General features: G+C 26.5%; 1 protein-coding gene across 1 annotated transcript in view; it reads right to left on the bottom strand.

The window, feature by feature from the left end:
- LOC112681702 (carboxyl-terminal PDZ ligand of neuronal nitric oxide synthase protein) overlaps positions 1–4136 on the bottom strand; it is a 52098-nt gene extending 47962 nt beyond the window's left edge. Inside the window, exon 1 of the mRNA XM_025551989.1 lies at positions 3492–4136. Coding sequence (XP_025407774.1) covers positions 3492–3620 — 129 coding nt within the window. The 5' untranslated portion in view covers positions 3621–4136. The remainder of the gene's footprint in view (positions 1–3491) is intronic.
- Between the last annotated feature and the right edge of the window lie 13201 nt (positions 4137–17337).

The following is a 17337-nucleotide window of genomic DNA, read 5'->3' as shown; positions in this document are numbered from 1 at the left end:
CATCATCGATGGTATGATTCATACTAAAGCGAGGAAATTGTTGACGTTATGAAATAAATAATCAGATGAAAAGTTGCAAAATGGATACACGTGATTTACCTTGAAAACCAAACGTCCAAACCAGTTATTCAGATATCCGACCAATTCTGTTGGATATTTTTTTCTTTTCTTCAATTCCCGTTTTTTCAAATAACAATATATTTTTAAAAATATTTCAGATCTTACATTTTGCGATTAAAAGTACACACAATTCAGCGCGCTTTCTCTCGTCAGTGACTGAAGTAGATATTTTCATCCTGTTTCGTGGTTCCTTTGGCGGCGAATCATGAATGGTGAAAATTTTCACTTGGAAAAATCCGTATCTAATTGTGGAAAAATACTTTGTTTGATTTTGATATTTTTTATCATCTCATTTTTAATGGAATCTTTCATTCTAACCATATCTAATTTCCTCGTTCCAATTTTCTTGTAGAATAATTGTAAAAAAACTCGCTAAAAATATACGTCGTGATTGATTTTTTTCTAATTCTTAACTGTTATAAATACATTTTTCCATATTTTTATTAAAATAAGATAAAACACGATCGCGTAACAAAACTTTCAAGCTATTTATAAAAATGTTCAACATAAACTATATTGAATACTATACATGGTACTTGAAATAATTGACAGATTTGTCTTACAGTGATAATATATGAATATTATATGATGTATTTATATTTTTTTTTTTTAGATGAATGCTTTATTAAATCACAAGATAAACATAAGTTTGTACTTTGGAGAGGTCATATTTCTCGGTAGCTTATTTGAAATGAAAAAAACTTGGAAACAACGTAACATGTCATCTACCAGGTTTATTTATGTTTAAAATTTTTTTTATTTTATTTTGTGGCTTCAAAAAGATTGACAATGACCTATTATTAAGTAATTTAAAGATTTGAACCGTCCAAATTTTTTAAATAATTTTTTTAAGTATATAGCTGTTTATTTTCAAAAATATTACTGATTATGAGATATTGAATATCTATTTCGCACCAACATGGTATTTTCATTCAAAATAATTTTCTAATGATTTATTTAATAATTGCTTTTGAATTTATACGAATTTTATTATAATAAAGGTTTCACATTCTAACACACTTCATCTTACTTCGATAAAAATTAATATTTCAAAAATAAAATAAATTAATTTGAAAACACAATAATAGATAATAGTTTTAAAGTTCAATCCACTTGAACTAAAAGATATTATGAACACTTTTATTAGCAAAAATAAAATTTAATTTAATTTAATTTTTAATTTTTAATTTCTATTCGGTATAATTTAAATATAAGTATAGTGTTGTATTTATAAAAAAAGTAATTTTGAATCTATAGCCCTTAATTTTATACCAATTATTTTGTGTAAAGTACAAACTCCCAAAGATTATCTTAAAGGTATAATAATTATGTTCATTATTTTTTCCCGAAGAATAATTTCACTTAAGATTCCATAACTTAGTTTTGTTTAATTTCTGTTGGTTTATAAGCTGATGATGCGATTGGTACCAAAAATTCAGTGTTAATGGAGTTTTAATTAATGTAAAGTGTCCAAGTTTCCATTTATTGTATAAAATACTTATAAATGTCATGTTGTTTAGTACTTTCATATTTACACTATTTAAACCATTATTTTTAAAATTATAATTTTATTTTCTAATCGTAATTTGCAATTAACAAACACAAACATTTATGTTTAACATGATTTCTATTCATAAATTATTGTATTTCAACAGTAAATTTTTATAAATTCCAAATTATTTATCCCATTGGTATCGAAGAATTAAAGATTAATAAGAGTTTAACTATAATCCATCATATATTTGATAAATATGCAAGTCTAATATTTAAAGAATCGTATGGTAATAAAAAAAAATATTAAATTATTATTGGTATCTACCTGAAATGTATTATGCATACAGTACAATTTATACCTGTACTACAAAATGTATTAAATTAATTGGAATTGCTTAAATATATATTGTTGATTTTTTCAACAATTCTGCAAATATTAGTTGTGTTGAAATAACCATTTTAAATAAAATATTAACAGGATTAAAATTCACATAAAATATACGTAATGAATACATAATAGTACACTGATTAATGTCAGATCAACCGCAAAATCGTACCATAAAATATGTAATGTATAAGCAATATACTAATGAAAAAAAAACTTATACTCAAATTTTACTTAAATATATATAAATTATACTCAATATTTTTATCAATTTACATAATATCACGTATATTTTTATAAATATATTTTTTAAAAATTTGTATATAAGTCAAATGCATTTTATTGATAGATAAGTTTATTATAGTTAAACTAAAAACCACTTTCCCGCTGTATGCACTTCATATGGATAAAACAATTATGATGGAATTTGAATGTACGACCTATTTCAATTATTGGAAATATTCAAATATAATGAATCATAATCTTATTAATAAAAGTATGTGCTATAATTTATATTAGTTAGTTACAATTATTATTAAGAAAAAAATACTTGTAATTAAGATTTTGGAAATATATTTTATATTTACTTGGAATTTTTTTTAAACTGATATTATTTATAATTCGATTTACCTACCACAAATGGTGGCGTTAATAACTAATGTATACATTAATTTACACACAAGATAAGTAGAAAATACTCAAAAAACAAAAGCAACAAGGTCCAATTACATTATTAGTAAGACATATAACATATAATAATTTGGAATGAGAATTATGGTACATTGTATGAAAAATATGTCATTAACCAATGACTATAGTATAGTTTATCAAATGCATGATATAGTTAGTTGGTAATTTAAAAATTACGTACTTCTTTGTAGTGCCGTACAACTTTTGAACTATTCAACAGTAAATGGTAAGTAGAAACAATAGCCGAATAATAATTAGACATTTACTAAAATTCAAGAATTATAAACAACATTTTTTTTCCGAAATTACTACGGCATAACAGAAGATTTTGTTGGAACGGAATACTGATAGAGGTATAGGTACAAATCTGTAGTGTGTCAAAGTATATTTATATGACGTTGAATAAAAGCTTTGTGATCTATAGTACAACCCGTGTGATTATTAGAATAACCTCGGAATAAAATTGATCATCACTGTACACAATACCTGTGGTGGTATGAGATGGTAGGTACTGCTGATGCAAGTGTTCGAAGCCTGAACTCGTTCCAAACACCCGAGAACAATGGTGCTATCATAATATTATTTTCTCATGTTAATAACCATAAATAAGCACTACGATCGGACGTATTATCAAATTTAGGTACCATCTATAGTTCATACTAGCGGCTCACCGGTTATCCGGAAGGTTTGGCGATCGTTTCCCCATGCTAAATAGGTATGGTCCCGGGCGCGACCATGGTAGAATAACAAGTGAACATGCATGGACAGACAGAAATAAAAATAAAACTAATAAACGTCTTACCTTGGCGTGGAATGTAATGCCGTGCTCGAACGCTTCTTCCGGATGCATAGGTATTCTCGTGTCGTACTCGTCGTTGGGCACGAGGTTGTACTGTTTTTTGGACGGCATGTTTCTGGTCAACGTATCCATGCATCAGATTCGCCGGATTGCCGTGCACGACGAACGGCCACTAGTAGCAGTGAGGTTACCGTGTAGGATGATGGCACGATGCTGTTTTGATATGAATATATTATGTATTGTGTAGAGAGCTGATAAGATATTTTAATTTTCAATTTTTTTTTTTTTTTTAACGGACAAGACAATCACTGTACGGCGCGAATTCGCAGGCACGGGTTTATAGGTGTACGTGATTTTCACGTAGGTACCTACCACGAATTTCACGCGACGATAATTCGTAAATTATTCGAAAGAAGAAAAAATGAAATTTTAAACAAAAATCTAGATATTATGTTATGATAAATACGAAAACAACGGTGTCGGCTTCACGTTGGAGCTGTGCCCAAGGGACATTCTCGGCCTATTATTAATACGAAACACTGGGACCAGACGACCATGTCATTTAACCGTATTTTCTTCTATTTTTTCTAATATTTTATTATACTCGTACGTGTATTCGTTCATAAAGGATTATATATTTATTTATTTCTGCACAAAGTTCACGGAACACAAAAACAAAATAAGAAAAAAATTTTACACGTATATTTATTTTTCTAAAACAATATAGGTTTGAAAATATTAATGCGACGGCGTGTATAACGTACTCAAGCGGTGGTAAACGAAACGGTAGGAACCAGCGAAACGATTCGAGCGCTGGTCTGCACTGACTGACGGTTTCTCGTCGCCCATGGACGACCACATGACTAATGCACTACAATCGCCATCTGTACGACGAGACCGGTATTTTACTGGTTTGATTGTTCCGTATGTTTTTACTTTTACATACATACGTTGTGTGTGTGTGTGATTGTGTGTATTATGTAAACTCTGAAGAACAATAATTATATCATGATTATAACCCATTTATTCATCTTATGAATGTTTTTTTTCAACGCTTTGTGATTTTTTTTTATGACCATTATTGTTATCTTACGATGGTTTCTAGTTTATCAAAAACAATATTTACATGTATCTTTGAAATATTCATCAAAACGATGAATATATTATTAACACTATAATTATCATCCACCTTATAGAAATATAATATAATATCATATAGTTAAATATTTATGGTACCGTCGACATTTATAAGTTATGAAATATGAAATTTACTATATTAGTTGAAAGTAAGCTATACTTTTAACTATGTATTACAAAATACTGCTATGGTGCATATTAGTGAACTCTATAACAAAAACACTCTTTACTTGAAATACTTGAGGAAACTAAAATATTTTTTTTAAACAATGATGTATCAAATAAAATATTATCAAATAGATTTTAGTATAACGGCTGATAGAATTTTATAAAAAGGTGTATTTACTTAAAAAAAAATACTGACCTTCATTTTTATGGTTTTACTAATTAAACAAAATATGAGTTGATATAACAATAGTATTCGTATATGTGGAAATTTGTGCTAAATTTGATGAATTTTTCGTCAAAAGTGATATAATACTTAATTCGTTTGTGTGTAATAATATATTCTAGGGGTCGATCAAAACATTTTGTTTTTTTTATTGATAAGCAATTATGTTGATAAATAAATTTTTATTTTATTTTTTTGGTTATAACAGTTTATAGAAGTTATTGTTCAAAAAAAAAAAAAAATATATTTTCTTTAACTACAAGAAAACAAGTCAATAGTCTATATTTAGTTTTCCGATGCACATCAATTTTATACCGTTATTAAACGTTGGTTATAGTTAAGTTTAAGTATAGTAAAGTTTACTGAAAAAATCACTGATTCAACGTCTAGTTATTATGAATAATAGTATAATCATTTTGTTATTATTTTCAAAAAAAAAATTACAAAATGCGTAAGTTTATTTCAAAAATATAAGCCAAATAAATATCAGACAATTAATGGGGAAAATTGTGTACCAACACAATATTCGCTCATATTTTCGATGAAGTTACAAATAACAATCTAGGACACTTTATTAAAAAGAATCCTTTCTCGCCATAATTTTAGCAACTGAAATATAATTACAGCAGAGAGATTTAAGAAAATATGTTTTAAAACCGTTTTCATTTTCCATAGAAAATCAAGAAAGGACTTTATGCTAATTAATTTATGATACTATTATAAATAATATTATGCGTCAAGTTAAAAATAAAATGAAATTAATTTGTTTTATCTAAAAAAATTTTAGAAAAATTATTCGTGTATAAATTAAAAACTTTTGAACAGTATAATAATTAATTTGTAACAATTGTTACTAAAATAAAAAACACTAGTGACATTTACACATTGCAGTGCAAATCGATTTTATATCAATTTAATCTTTTACTGCAAATCAATGTTTATTTTTAGAAGCTATTAAACGTATCGTTAAAAATGATAACGTAATAATTGTTGAAACTTTTACGTTTAATTCGCCGTGACGTAGTTGGAATTAAACCGAAATTAATTAATAGGTTACTACTATGACTTTGGAAACGAATCCAAAATGTAATAACACATTTTAATTTACTATAATTTAAATAGCATTAATAAATACAATTTTAAACAGATGTATTTTTATACATTTTTACGCATTTATCTAATCCACCTATTTTTATATATTTTGTTTATTCCACGTTCACTCAAAGTGTTTGTACAAAGCTATATCAAAAAGTTCAAAGATTGTATTGTAAACAATTACGCATAATTTATCAACAACTTCCAGTTGTTTTGAATACTTCCATTTTTAAACTAGTTTTCTTTGGATACAATTCGTAATTAGTCAATATTCTCATGAATGTATGAATCACTTTCTTCATTATTTTGGCCTTGTTGTCGCTATGGCAAATTTATAATAATCAATATAAAATAATTAACAATTAATGAAATCAATATGCCTTGTACTTGTGAGGCTTTTATAACTTAGTAAAAATACTGTACTCGATTAAAAAATTCTTAGAAATATTAAATCGAAAATAAACTTAAAGATAGATATTTTTTTTAACAAATCAAAGCGCTTTTATATTTTATAATATAATATATTGACATATTTTTGATAGTATTCTCATCAAAGCAATATCAATTCTTACGACTTAAATTAATACACATTTTATTTTTCTGTTTTTTTTTTTTTATTACTAAAGAATATTACTTTAAATATATAAATGTACATTAAAGATTAATACAGAGTGTTGCACGATAAATGTATCAAACTTCAAGAGGTACTTATACACCTCAGATGCAACAAAAAAGTCCTTATCGAGTTCTCAATAATAAGGGAGATATTTCGATTTTTTGTGTTTTTTGATTGAACGCATGTTTCATTCATAATAATGTTCATATCTGCTGAACCGTTAGGTCTAAAATCAATTTGAATACACCATTGAAAAGCTCATAAAACTAGAATTAAGAAAACATACACTTCAAGATTCCCACCTAATTTTTTGGGTTAAAGAAATAATATAAATCTTTTAAAATTTCAAATTGTCGAAATATTAATAAATTTCAATGTTATTTAACAACAATTAATTTCTAAGACAGGGAGGTGCAAATTTCACAAAAACTTTAAAATTTTATAAGCTTTGGAGCGGTAAACTCTATTTTTTTATTAAACAATTTGAAAGGACCGCTATTCCACCTTTTGTGTGAAAAAACGAAAACTAATTCTAATTGATAAATACAAAACCACTAAAACATGGTAAACTGATGTAAATTTTATTTCATGAGATTTAAAATTATTTTGTTCATATAAGTTTATTACAAAAGCTGTTGAAAATGTCCACCGTTTTGCTTTAAACAAGCATGTCCTCTCTCACGTACTTTATTCCCAGTTACTCCTACTGGCATTATTCTTCGCATTTCAATAGCAGCTTGAAGAATTATCTGCCTTAGTTCTACTTCAGAATCGACTTCCAAATGGTAGACTAGTTCTTTGAGGTATCCCCAAATAAAAAAATTCAAAGAAATTAAATCTGGAGACCTCGGAAGCCATGGAATTGTGCCTCCTATGCCGATCCAAGAAGTAAATGTTTCATTTAAGTGCTGTCTCACTGCTCTTGAGAAATGTGGTCGCAAAATTATGAACTTATGAACTTCAAAATAATTGACAATTGAAACTATTTTTTTTTTAACTTGTATTAATTAATCCAAAAATATTTAGCATTGTGGTCTATGTCTCGAGATTCCATAAAATATTGTTCTACCATAAATCTTAACCGCAGAGTTGTCATTGCCTTAGCAGTCCTGCGTTTTTACATTTACTCGGAACTATCGATGACCAACAAACATTATACGGTTTGATAGACATGCATTGGTCTTACGCATGAGGGTTTTTTATGAAAACCACGTAAATAAAGAGTTTACTTTGATTCCAATATTTTTTCCTAGTCCAGCCAAATGTTATTTTTTCCCAAGGTATTTTCAAGTGGCAAAAAATAAATAAGGTTTTTTTAAATTTTTTAAATCATTTTTTGACATTTATTACCTACACAAAATAAAAAAAGTTATTTTAGCAATGTATTATTTAATTTTCTGAATTTGCAAAGTGATGAAAGTCTAATTTGATTTCCAAAGAACTTATGGGATATAAATATTATAAAGTATATTATATTTTTATATTTAAATTATAATTACATGATTTTGATAGGTTTTTGAGATTTATTTCTTTATTAGTTATGACTATAGATTTTATGTTCATGTTAAAATACACAAGAAAATTCCGTATAGAACTAACCTAAAATAAATAAATAAATTTTTGTCTTGCGTGAATTTTTAAAATACATTATGGATGTAAATAGAAGAAAAAAAACAAATTATTAGGTACTCTATGTTTGAATATAAATGTATTATTCGTATACATTTGAAAACCGCAACGAATAATTATTGCATTTGAAATAAACAATTCTTAGGAATATTTGGCTATATTTGAGTATTAATTATGAGGAGAACTATGCATGTAATGTTCAAAACATATTTTAAAATGTATGTACTTAAGCATAAAAAGTAAGCTCAATATACTAAAATGCATTTTAAATTCTTAGAACGCAAAAAGTCGATTTTCTAATTAGTATTTCTTCGATCAAAATAAATTTAATATATTTTTTTTTAATTAATATTTTAATAAATACAAATTTTAAAAACATATATTTGAAATTACAGTAACTCTGTGAAATGATATACTAAATAAATGTTGGTAAAAGTAATAAACTAACCTTTACTGAGAATATAAAGAATATTATGAAACTTTTGTCTAATTACCGAGAAAATAATTCTGTCTCTTAATTTTCTTACTCAATTGTGCGCTGGTCCTGCGTATAGTCTCTTTTCCAAGAAGTAAAAAAATGAATGACCCTAAAAAAATAATCACTATTTATAAATGTTTTATTAATGATCAAATTATTTAAACTCAATTTTAGATAAATATTAGGTAAATATAAATAACTTGATGTATGAAAATATTAAATTTGTCAATAATAACTTTGATTATTATTGATATTTCATAAAATATGAAACTTGAAAAGGATAGCCCATAACATCGATACCAATCGCCAAGTATTATTTAAGAATGATATACATTGATTTATATTGATTATAAATTTGATTTTCTAATAAATTAATTTTCTTCATAAAAATCTAAAATAAATTTTTTATTTGTAAATAAAGTTTATGATATTCCCTAGGTAGTCATATTAATAAGTACATATTTTTTATTATTTTATTACACTATTTTTATTATTAATTATATTTTATTTACACTATACCTATTTTTATTTTATTCATAGGCGTACACACGGGGGTGGTCGGGTGGGTCGCCCCCCCCTGTGGACTCTGGCTTTTTCTTTAATAAATGTATGTCTATACTATACAAGATAGCTAACATTTTTATATTTTACATGAATAAAGTAAAGCCAGTTTTAATCTTTTAGTATAGAATTGATATCTGTGAATAAATGTAATAAAGTTATTAGTTACTAATCAGACTATTCAAAACTTCCATATAATATAAAAATTGAAGATGTAATAGATACATTCAAAAACCTTACTCCCGTGGACAGAAGGATGGAGTTGTAAATAGTATAATAATATGTAAATAAGGATTTCTTAGATATAAATTGTATTAATTTAAATAGTATTTATTTTTATATTTGCATATTGAATTAAATAAATAATTTATAAAATTTAAAATATTTAATTATACTAGTAGTCTTTAGTACAAGAATTTTTGATTCACTTTTTTTAAACCCCCCCCCCCCCCCCCGAGGACAAAGTCTGCACACGCTTATGATTACACTATTGTTAAAACTTTAACCAAAACTGAAATTTATTTTAACAATTTTACTAAAATTCATGAAATCAGATATATATCAAGTACCTACATTACATATATATTATTTGAAATTTTATACTTCCAAATTACATCATTGATTTTTTTTTTTTTTTTATGAAACTTAAAATCAAATTAATCTAAATAAGTTATTAATATTAATTGATCTGTTTGATTATATCCTACTATAAATAAATAATGTATATGTTACGGGTAAAGTTCAAAAATAGTTAGTTTACATATTATTCGGGTATAGTACACCTCATTCATATGAATAGTAATGTGTACTATGGATAAGGTATGAAGTAGAAAAAACCCAAATTATATTAATTCGAAAAAAAATGATTAAGTAAATTATATATTACTAAGTTATTATTTTTTATATGAAAAAAATTAAAAAATTAAATACAGTAAATAAATATATTAGATCAGTTCAGATTCAGTCGGCATTTTGAGTTGCAAAATATTTCCCCAGATTTACATTTACTCATACATTTATCTGTTAAACAAATACTTTTTACGCAAACATTTTTTAAAACTTAGACCATCGAAAAGATTGTACATTAGCCTAACACTTATAAAATATTTATTAATGGTTCATTATGATATATTTGTTTTTTATCATGTTTCTTATTTCAGATAATATGTCATGGTATTTTGATTCTGTTAAATTTACCGAATTCTCATTATATTCATTAATTAATTTAATAAAACTCTCATAAAATTTCTTTTTTTAAGAAGAACATTTTTTTTTAAAAAAACTAAACGATCAAACATTAATAAACCGAATAAGTGAACTCAAAAACTGATAGCACCGTATTGAAGTTTAAAATTATTATACAATATCAATGTACATGATTTATCATAATGTACAATTTATACTATTATTTTATCATATTTTGTTAATATTATCTACAATTGATATTTTGTCGTATTTTATTATATGAAAAAACTTTATCCACTCAAAGGTAAATAATATATAAATTACCCGGTTAATGTCCCTACAAAATAAACGTTTTACAAATATGCTTACTTTATCCAATAGGCATGAGTATTGTCATTGATTTTATAATATACAGATAAGCGATGGTATAGGTGTATTTGGCCACTAAAATTTAGTTGTCAATAGATGCCGTTGCTGTATAACAAATTATATTATTAATTATTATATACCTATTATTTTTCCTTTTTCTATTTTTATCGTATATCGACGATTGCTTCCACAAAAACCCGCTTATCCTACAACTGCCGTGACGACGGACCTGTTTTCGGAAACTGTAGAATGCCGGCTTATCTATAATAGTTCGTCATATTGTATCTCATTATTTACGATTGAGTTGAATGACGTTAACGTTGTACTCGTAAACGTCTATTTAAGCTATTTATTATTTTTTACCCTTTCTGCATAACTAATATTTCAACAAAAATGCCCGGTAATACATGTCAATACATTAACTGTGGAAAATCATCAAGCAGACACCCAAATTTAAAGTTTTATCGATTCCCCAAAGATGATAGATTAAGTATATGGAAAATCAATGCAGGTACTCATTCTAAAACATATTATAAATGTAAAAATGTTAAAATTAAAACCAAAATTATTTCAACTATCTCAGGAAACATCAAACTATTTTCACTTGATGATAATAAGCTTCATAGTCGATATTTATGTCAAGAACATTTTTCCACCGACTCTTTTATGAATATGACCTGTAAAAAATTAACTCCACTGGCAATTCCGTACAATTTTAATGACATTAATGACCAACCTACATCAAGTAGTGAGTATATTGTTAATAATTATTATTATTCCTATTCAACAAATTGATTTTTTGCTGTTTTTCCACAACAAGTTTATTTAAAAACTATTTTATAAAGTACATATTATTAGTCAATCAGACAAAATATGAGTTTATCAACACGATTATTACAATTAAAATTTGAATGCAAAGATACAAAATATAGTTAGTATATTTTCATGATTTTGACGAATTTTGTCAATATTTGTACTTCAAACGTTTATAAAAAAAAATATTGTGTCTATATTTTTTAATAACTTTTGAATGACAGTAAGAACGACTCGTGGGAGTACTGGGGTCTTCTATTAAATTTTCAAATATTTTGTCCACGAGGAATTTTTTTTTTATCAACTTTTTAAATTAAACGGAGCGGAGTCTAAAAATCAAAGTTTCATTACTACTCCAAAATGTGTCGTTTAAAACACAAAAAAAAACACACATCATTCTAAAATCAATACATTCATCACACCGTTCAGAATCTAAAATCGAATATTTCAAATTCCTATAAATAGTTTAAAATTTTGAAAATTAATAGTAAATTCCAACATAAACATTTGATTTTTAAATTATTATAACAATTGTTTGATTATACATCGTTAATTTACCCGCAAATTTTCAATTTCGTAAAAATATTAAACTTTAAACATTCATATTTTTTTTATAATATAGGAGGTAGCTTGACTCCTGATAGTATTGATCTTGAATTTTCAACTCCTACTAAGTACAAAAATTCTAAGACCTATGCACGATTTAAAACTACTGGATGTGTTGAACTTGTATTTCCGAGTCCTTCAAAAGACATAACTACTACGCCAAATTCATCTATTAACATATCCGATATTATCGATATGCCAAGTCCACCGTTAAAAAGAAAACAAAAATATGACATTATTGACACTCCAAGAAAGAAAAAATTACAAAAAATAATAACAAGGAAACAACAACAAATTAATAGCAAAAAAACTCATATTTTTAAATTAAAAAAAAAAATAAATTCTTTAAAAACTCGTAGTTGTTTAAATAATTTAATAATGTCACATAAATTTCCGTCAACCAACTCCAGAGCAATTGTCACGATGCAATTTAAAAACAAACGCCGTCCATGGACCCCCGAGGAAAGAAAACTAGCACTTACAATGTTTTATAAGTCTCCTTCGTCGTATAATTTTTTAAGGTTACAAAACTTAAACTTACCAGGTCCGTCAACTGTCCGCAGTTGGATTGGCCAATCCAAATTCTTACCGGGTATCAATAGGACATTTTTTGCACACTTAAAACACAAATTTGAATTTAAAGAATATAAAGAAAAGGCTTGCACTGTTTGTATCGATGAAATTTCTATAAAAGAATTTCTAGAATATTCAAAGGACTTTGACTTAATAGAAGGATTTGAAGATTTGGGTAAATACGGAAGGAGTTGTAATATTGCAAACAGTTGCTTGGTATTTATGGCCAGAGGTATTTATGGTTCCTGGAAAATTCCAGTAGCCTATTTTGTTACTCATTCATCAATTAAGCATGGCATTTTAAAGTCCCTTATTGTCGATGTCCTGCAAGAACTGTTTAATGTAAGTCTTTATCCCAAAATTATTATTTGCGATCAAGGGACGAATAACCAAAGCACATATAAATCACTAAATGTTTCAAAAGAAAAGCCGTACTTTTATGTAGATGAGCACAAAGTTTTTGCTTTATTTGACACACCTCATCTACTTAAAAGTGTCAGAAATAATTTACTTGGAAATACTTTTAAGAAAGGTGATAAAATAATAGCGTTTAGCGATATACTTTCGGTTTACAATATAGATTTCAAGAACAAAAAAAGTAGAGCTTTACTGAAAATAACGGATGCTCATTTAAAACCAAACTCATTTCAAAAAATGAGTGTAAAATTAGCTGCTCAAATGTTTAGTCATTCGATGGCTTCGGCTATACGAACATGTATTTCTACTGGTGAATTAAAAAGTAATACTGCCTCTGACACTGCGGATTTTATAGATTTTATGGACAAATTGTTTGACTGCTTAAATAGTAGAAATTTATTTTCCAAAAATCCATACAATTGCGCTTTAACGGATTTTGGAGTAGTCAAATCATTTCTATTGGACGCAGTGAATTATTTTAATGATATTGTTAAGGTTAACTATAAAGGCAAAGAGACTCGTCCTCCATGTTTTAATGGATTTACTCAAACAATTAACGGTGTATTAAGTTTTTTTGATGACGAAATAAAAAATAATGGTATAACGTTCTTAATAACAAATAGGCTAAATCAAGACGTTCTGGAAAATCTTTTTTCAATATTTCGCCAAAAAGGAGGATATAACAGAAACCCTACGATAAGAATAATTCGAACCTCGTTTAGAAGTACGTGTGTATTTTCTTTAATAGCCTCAAAAAGCAGTAACTGTGAGATCAGCCAAGAAGTAGATGATTCTATTATCGTACAAGATGTTATATCCGGTGATAGAGCATTAAACGAAGTCGTGTCAGATACATTTTCAGACACGTCTTCTAATTGTTCATATTCATCGTCATCAACAAAATCAGTGCCTAACCTAGATATAATAATACCAAATGATATTACACTTGAAGATTGCTCTGTTACATATTTTTCTGGGTACTTGGCTCACAAATGTATTAAGAAATTTAACTGCAATGATTGCATTGAACATTTAACAATAAAAAGAGATTTAAATGATAAAAATCAATTACTTTTAGTACATAAAAATTATTCTGATATTGATAGAGATACAGGACTTCAGGCGCCATCAGATGAATTAAAAAATATTATAAATCGCGCTTTAGAAATATTTGAAAAAAAATTTGAAAAAATTCAACATACAAAAAAATTAAAATACAAATTTTTAGCTATTTATAAAACAGACGAATTGATATCTAGGTGGATAAATGAAGAACATATATGTGCAGAACATCATATTTTTATACTAGAAAAATTCTTGCTTTGTAAAATTTTTAAAAAATCAAAATTATTTTCAACTACAACTCACCAATCTAAAATAGCAAAGTTAAAAATTTTAAATTACATTTAAAACACTTCCTTACTAACATAATATTTAATGCATTTTGCTAACGTGTTATAATTTGTTTTAATAATATGTTGATGTTTACGTTAATTTATAAATTATTAAAAAATTGATATGCGTGTATTTAAAATGTTTTGAATTTAATTTATTAAAATGTATATAAACATAATAAAATATTTTAGTTTTTGTAAGATTTCCTGAAATAATGTAACATCCTGTGTCCTTTTTTACCAGTCCGTGCATGAACAGATTTCAATTAGCGGCGAAAACTATTCGCCGCGGAACTGCGACAGTTGGACAGTATTGCAATAATATAATAAATAATGACTATAGACACTATACTACTAGATTATGTACGTTGTCAATAAACGAATTTCCCCACTACCGACGCCTAACCACTCATCCCGCTACCACCTATGATTGGGGACCGTCCTAGACGTCTGGTCGCCTGCAGCGCTCCATAGCGGCTGACGTCTTATAACTGGTTACCATATTTTTGTACAGCGCCGCTTATCTGTGTATTATAAAATCAATGGTATTGTTCACATTACCCGGATGATGTTTACATTACTTGATTTTCGTACTCTACCCGTAACATATATACTTATACAATGTGTAATATTATATGATTTATAAAATGTTGAAGAAGGTAGTAAATACTGTATACAATTTGTATTTCTCATATTTCATGTGCACAATCGCTCAGCATGCTTTTTAGTTTAAAATGTCTCCGTAAATGTTAATTTTTTTCGCAAATCTTTTATCAAGTATAATTATAAGTAAAGAGTCACATGGGAAATATTTTAATTCATTATACATTTCTATGAAATTGCAAAATATCAATTTTATGAAATAAAAAAATTTGCAATGACAATTTTCAAGTATCACAATTGAATCAAATATTCTTACAATTAGTCTCAAGTAAAAGTTTCATACGAGTATATCAAGCTTCTCAAAAGAAAGAATGTAAATACGATTATTGATATTTTCACTGTGATTAATTATTATGAAAAAGATAACTTTTTCATCAATAATGAAGCTTTATTAGGTACACCGGCATTCATTCGTCATTGCGATACCACTGAAACCACACAAATGTGTAATTGTAAACAAACCAATGTGACCATAAAAAAATAAAAATAATTTAATTTGTACTAATTTATTGCAATAACTATTATATCTATAGACATTTCTTTTTTACAAAACTCATATTTGTTATAATTAGAAAACTAATAATTGGATTTTCAGTTGTGATTTTAAAATAGAAATAAAAACTTGTTTCACTAAATTACAATTTTGAAATTTTATAAAAATGAAAAAATTTATTTTCCAAGCCAACAAGGAATGAAAATACAAATTCGATATTATGTTTTTCATATGGCCCCTACAATGAAATAAATCAAATATTTAGAAAGTTATTATCATGGGGAAAATCCGATACAGCATGTACATATATAAAAAGTAGTGATGGGTCGAACCCTGATTTTTTAAATCGAACCGAACTTGAACCGAACTTTAAATTATTTTTTCGAACTCGAACTAAACCGAACCTTCATATTTTCTATCGAACCGAAACGAACCGAACCTATTATGGTTTTAAGTCGAACTGAAACTCGAACTCAATACTTTTTATCATGTACATTATACATTATACCTACCTACAAATTAAATCAACCATAATTATTAATTATTATTGTATTTTAAGTTTTCGTATTACCTATTCTACATTTTAACTTTTAAGTCTAAGCAATTGTATTATTTACAATACATTTAAATTTTAGATAGTGTCTTACTATTATTATTATTTTTCAAAACCAGTACTATGCTTTCTCGTGTTATCTTTTAGCTTATAAAATAATCATTGAGTATTGAGTATTGAGTGTAATATGACAATACAATCAGTACATTTTAATAATATATAAAAAAAATAGTAATAATAACTATAATTCAAAAATATGGAATGATTAGTTAAATTTATAATCAAAGACGTAAGTTGTAAACATGTTTTTATTAACAGCACAGTCGTGGTATTGGAATATTACCATGGATTTACCCAAAATAGATTTTAACCTCTACAATAAATATGATAAAAATAAAAATAGCTAATTTATGTATGTAGATACACTGCCTCTATTGTCGATAAACAAGTAATTAATGTTTTGGTCGGCGGAGGGTGGATGTGTAACATGTCACTGGAAAAATAACATTATTATTATAATAATAGCATTTTGAAGGATTGTACAAATATTTGGTTTTCGAACTATCATGGCCAGTAAGTCTAGTTCGACAAATATTTTCAAGTTCGATTTTCGAACAGTAAAAAATGCTTGATAGTTCGGTTCGATTTTTTTTCATGCCGAGTTTGAATTTCGAACCGAACAGTTCGACCCATTACTAATAAAAAGCAATTTAATTTTTTAACTATGATATTCAAATACTTAATAATGAATTGTACATTACAAATGTATTATTATTATTATTAAATATATAACTTAAAATTAATTATTAAACTCACTGACTATGGCCACTCAAGAAAATATTGCTCCTACATACCAAGGTGTGTCCGTTGCGGCGA

Source organism: Sipha flava, unplaced genomic scaffold, assembly GCF_003268045.1.
Source record: "Sipha flava isolate LNK unplaced genomic scaffold, YSA_version1 194_pilon_pilon, whole genome shotgun sequence".
Lineage (NCBI taxonomy): Eukaryota > Metazoa > Arthropoda > Insecta > Hemiptera > Aphididae > Sipha > Sipha flava.
Note: the sequence above shows the minus strand (reverse complement) of the source record. Positions and strands in the feature narration are given on the sequence as shown.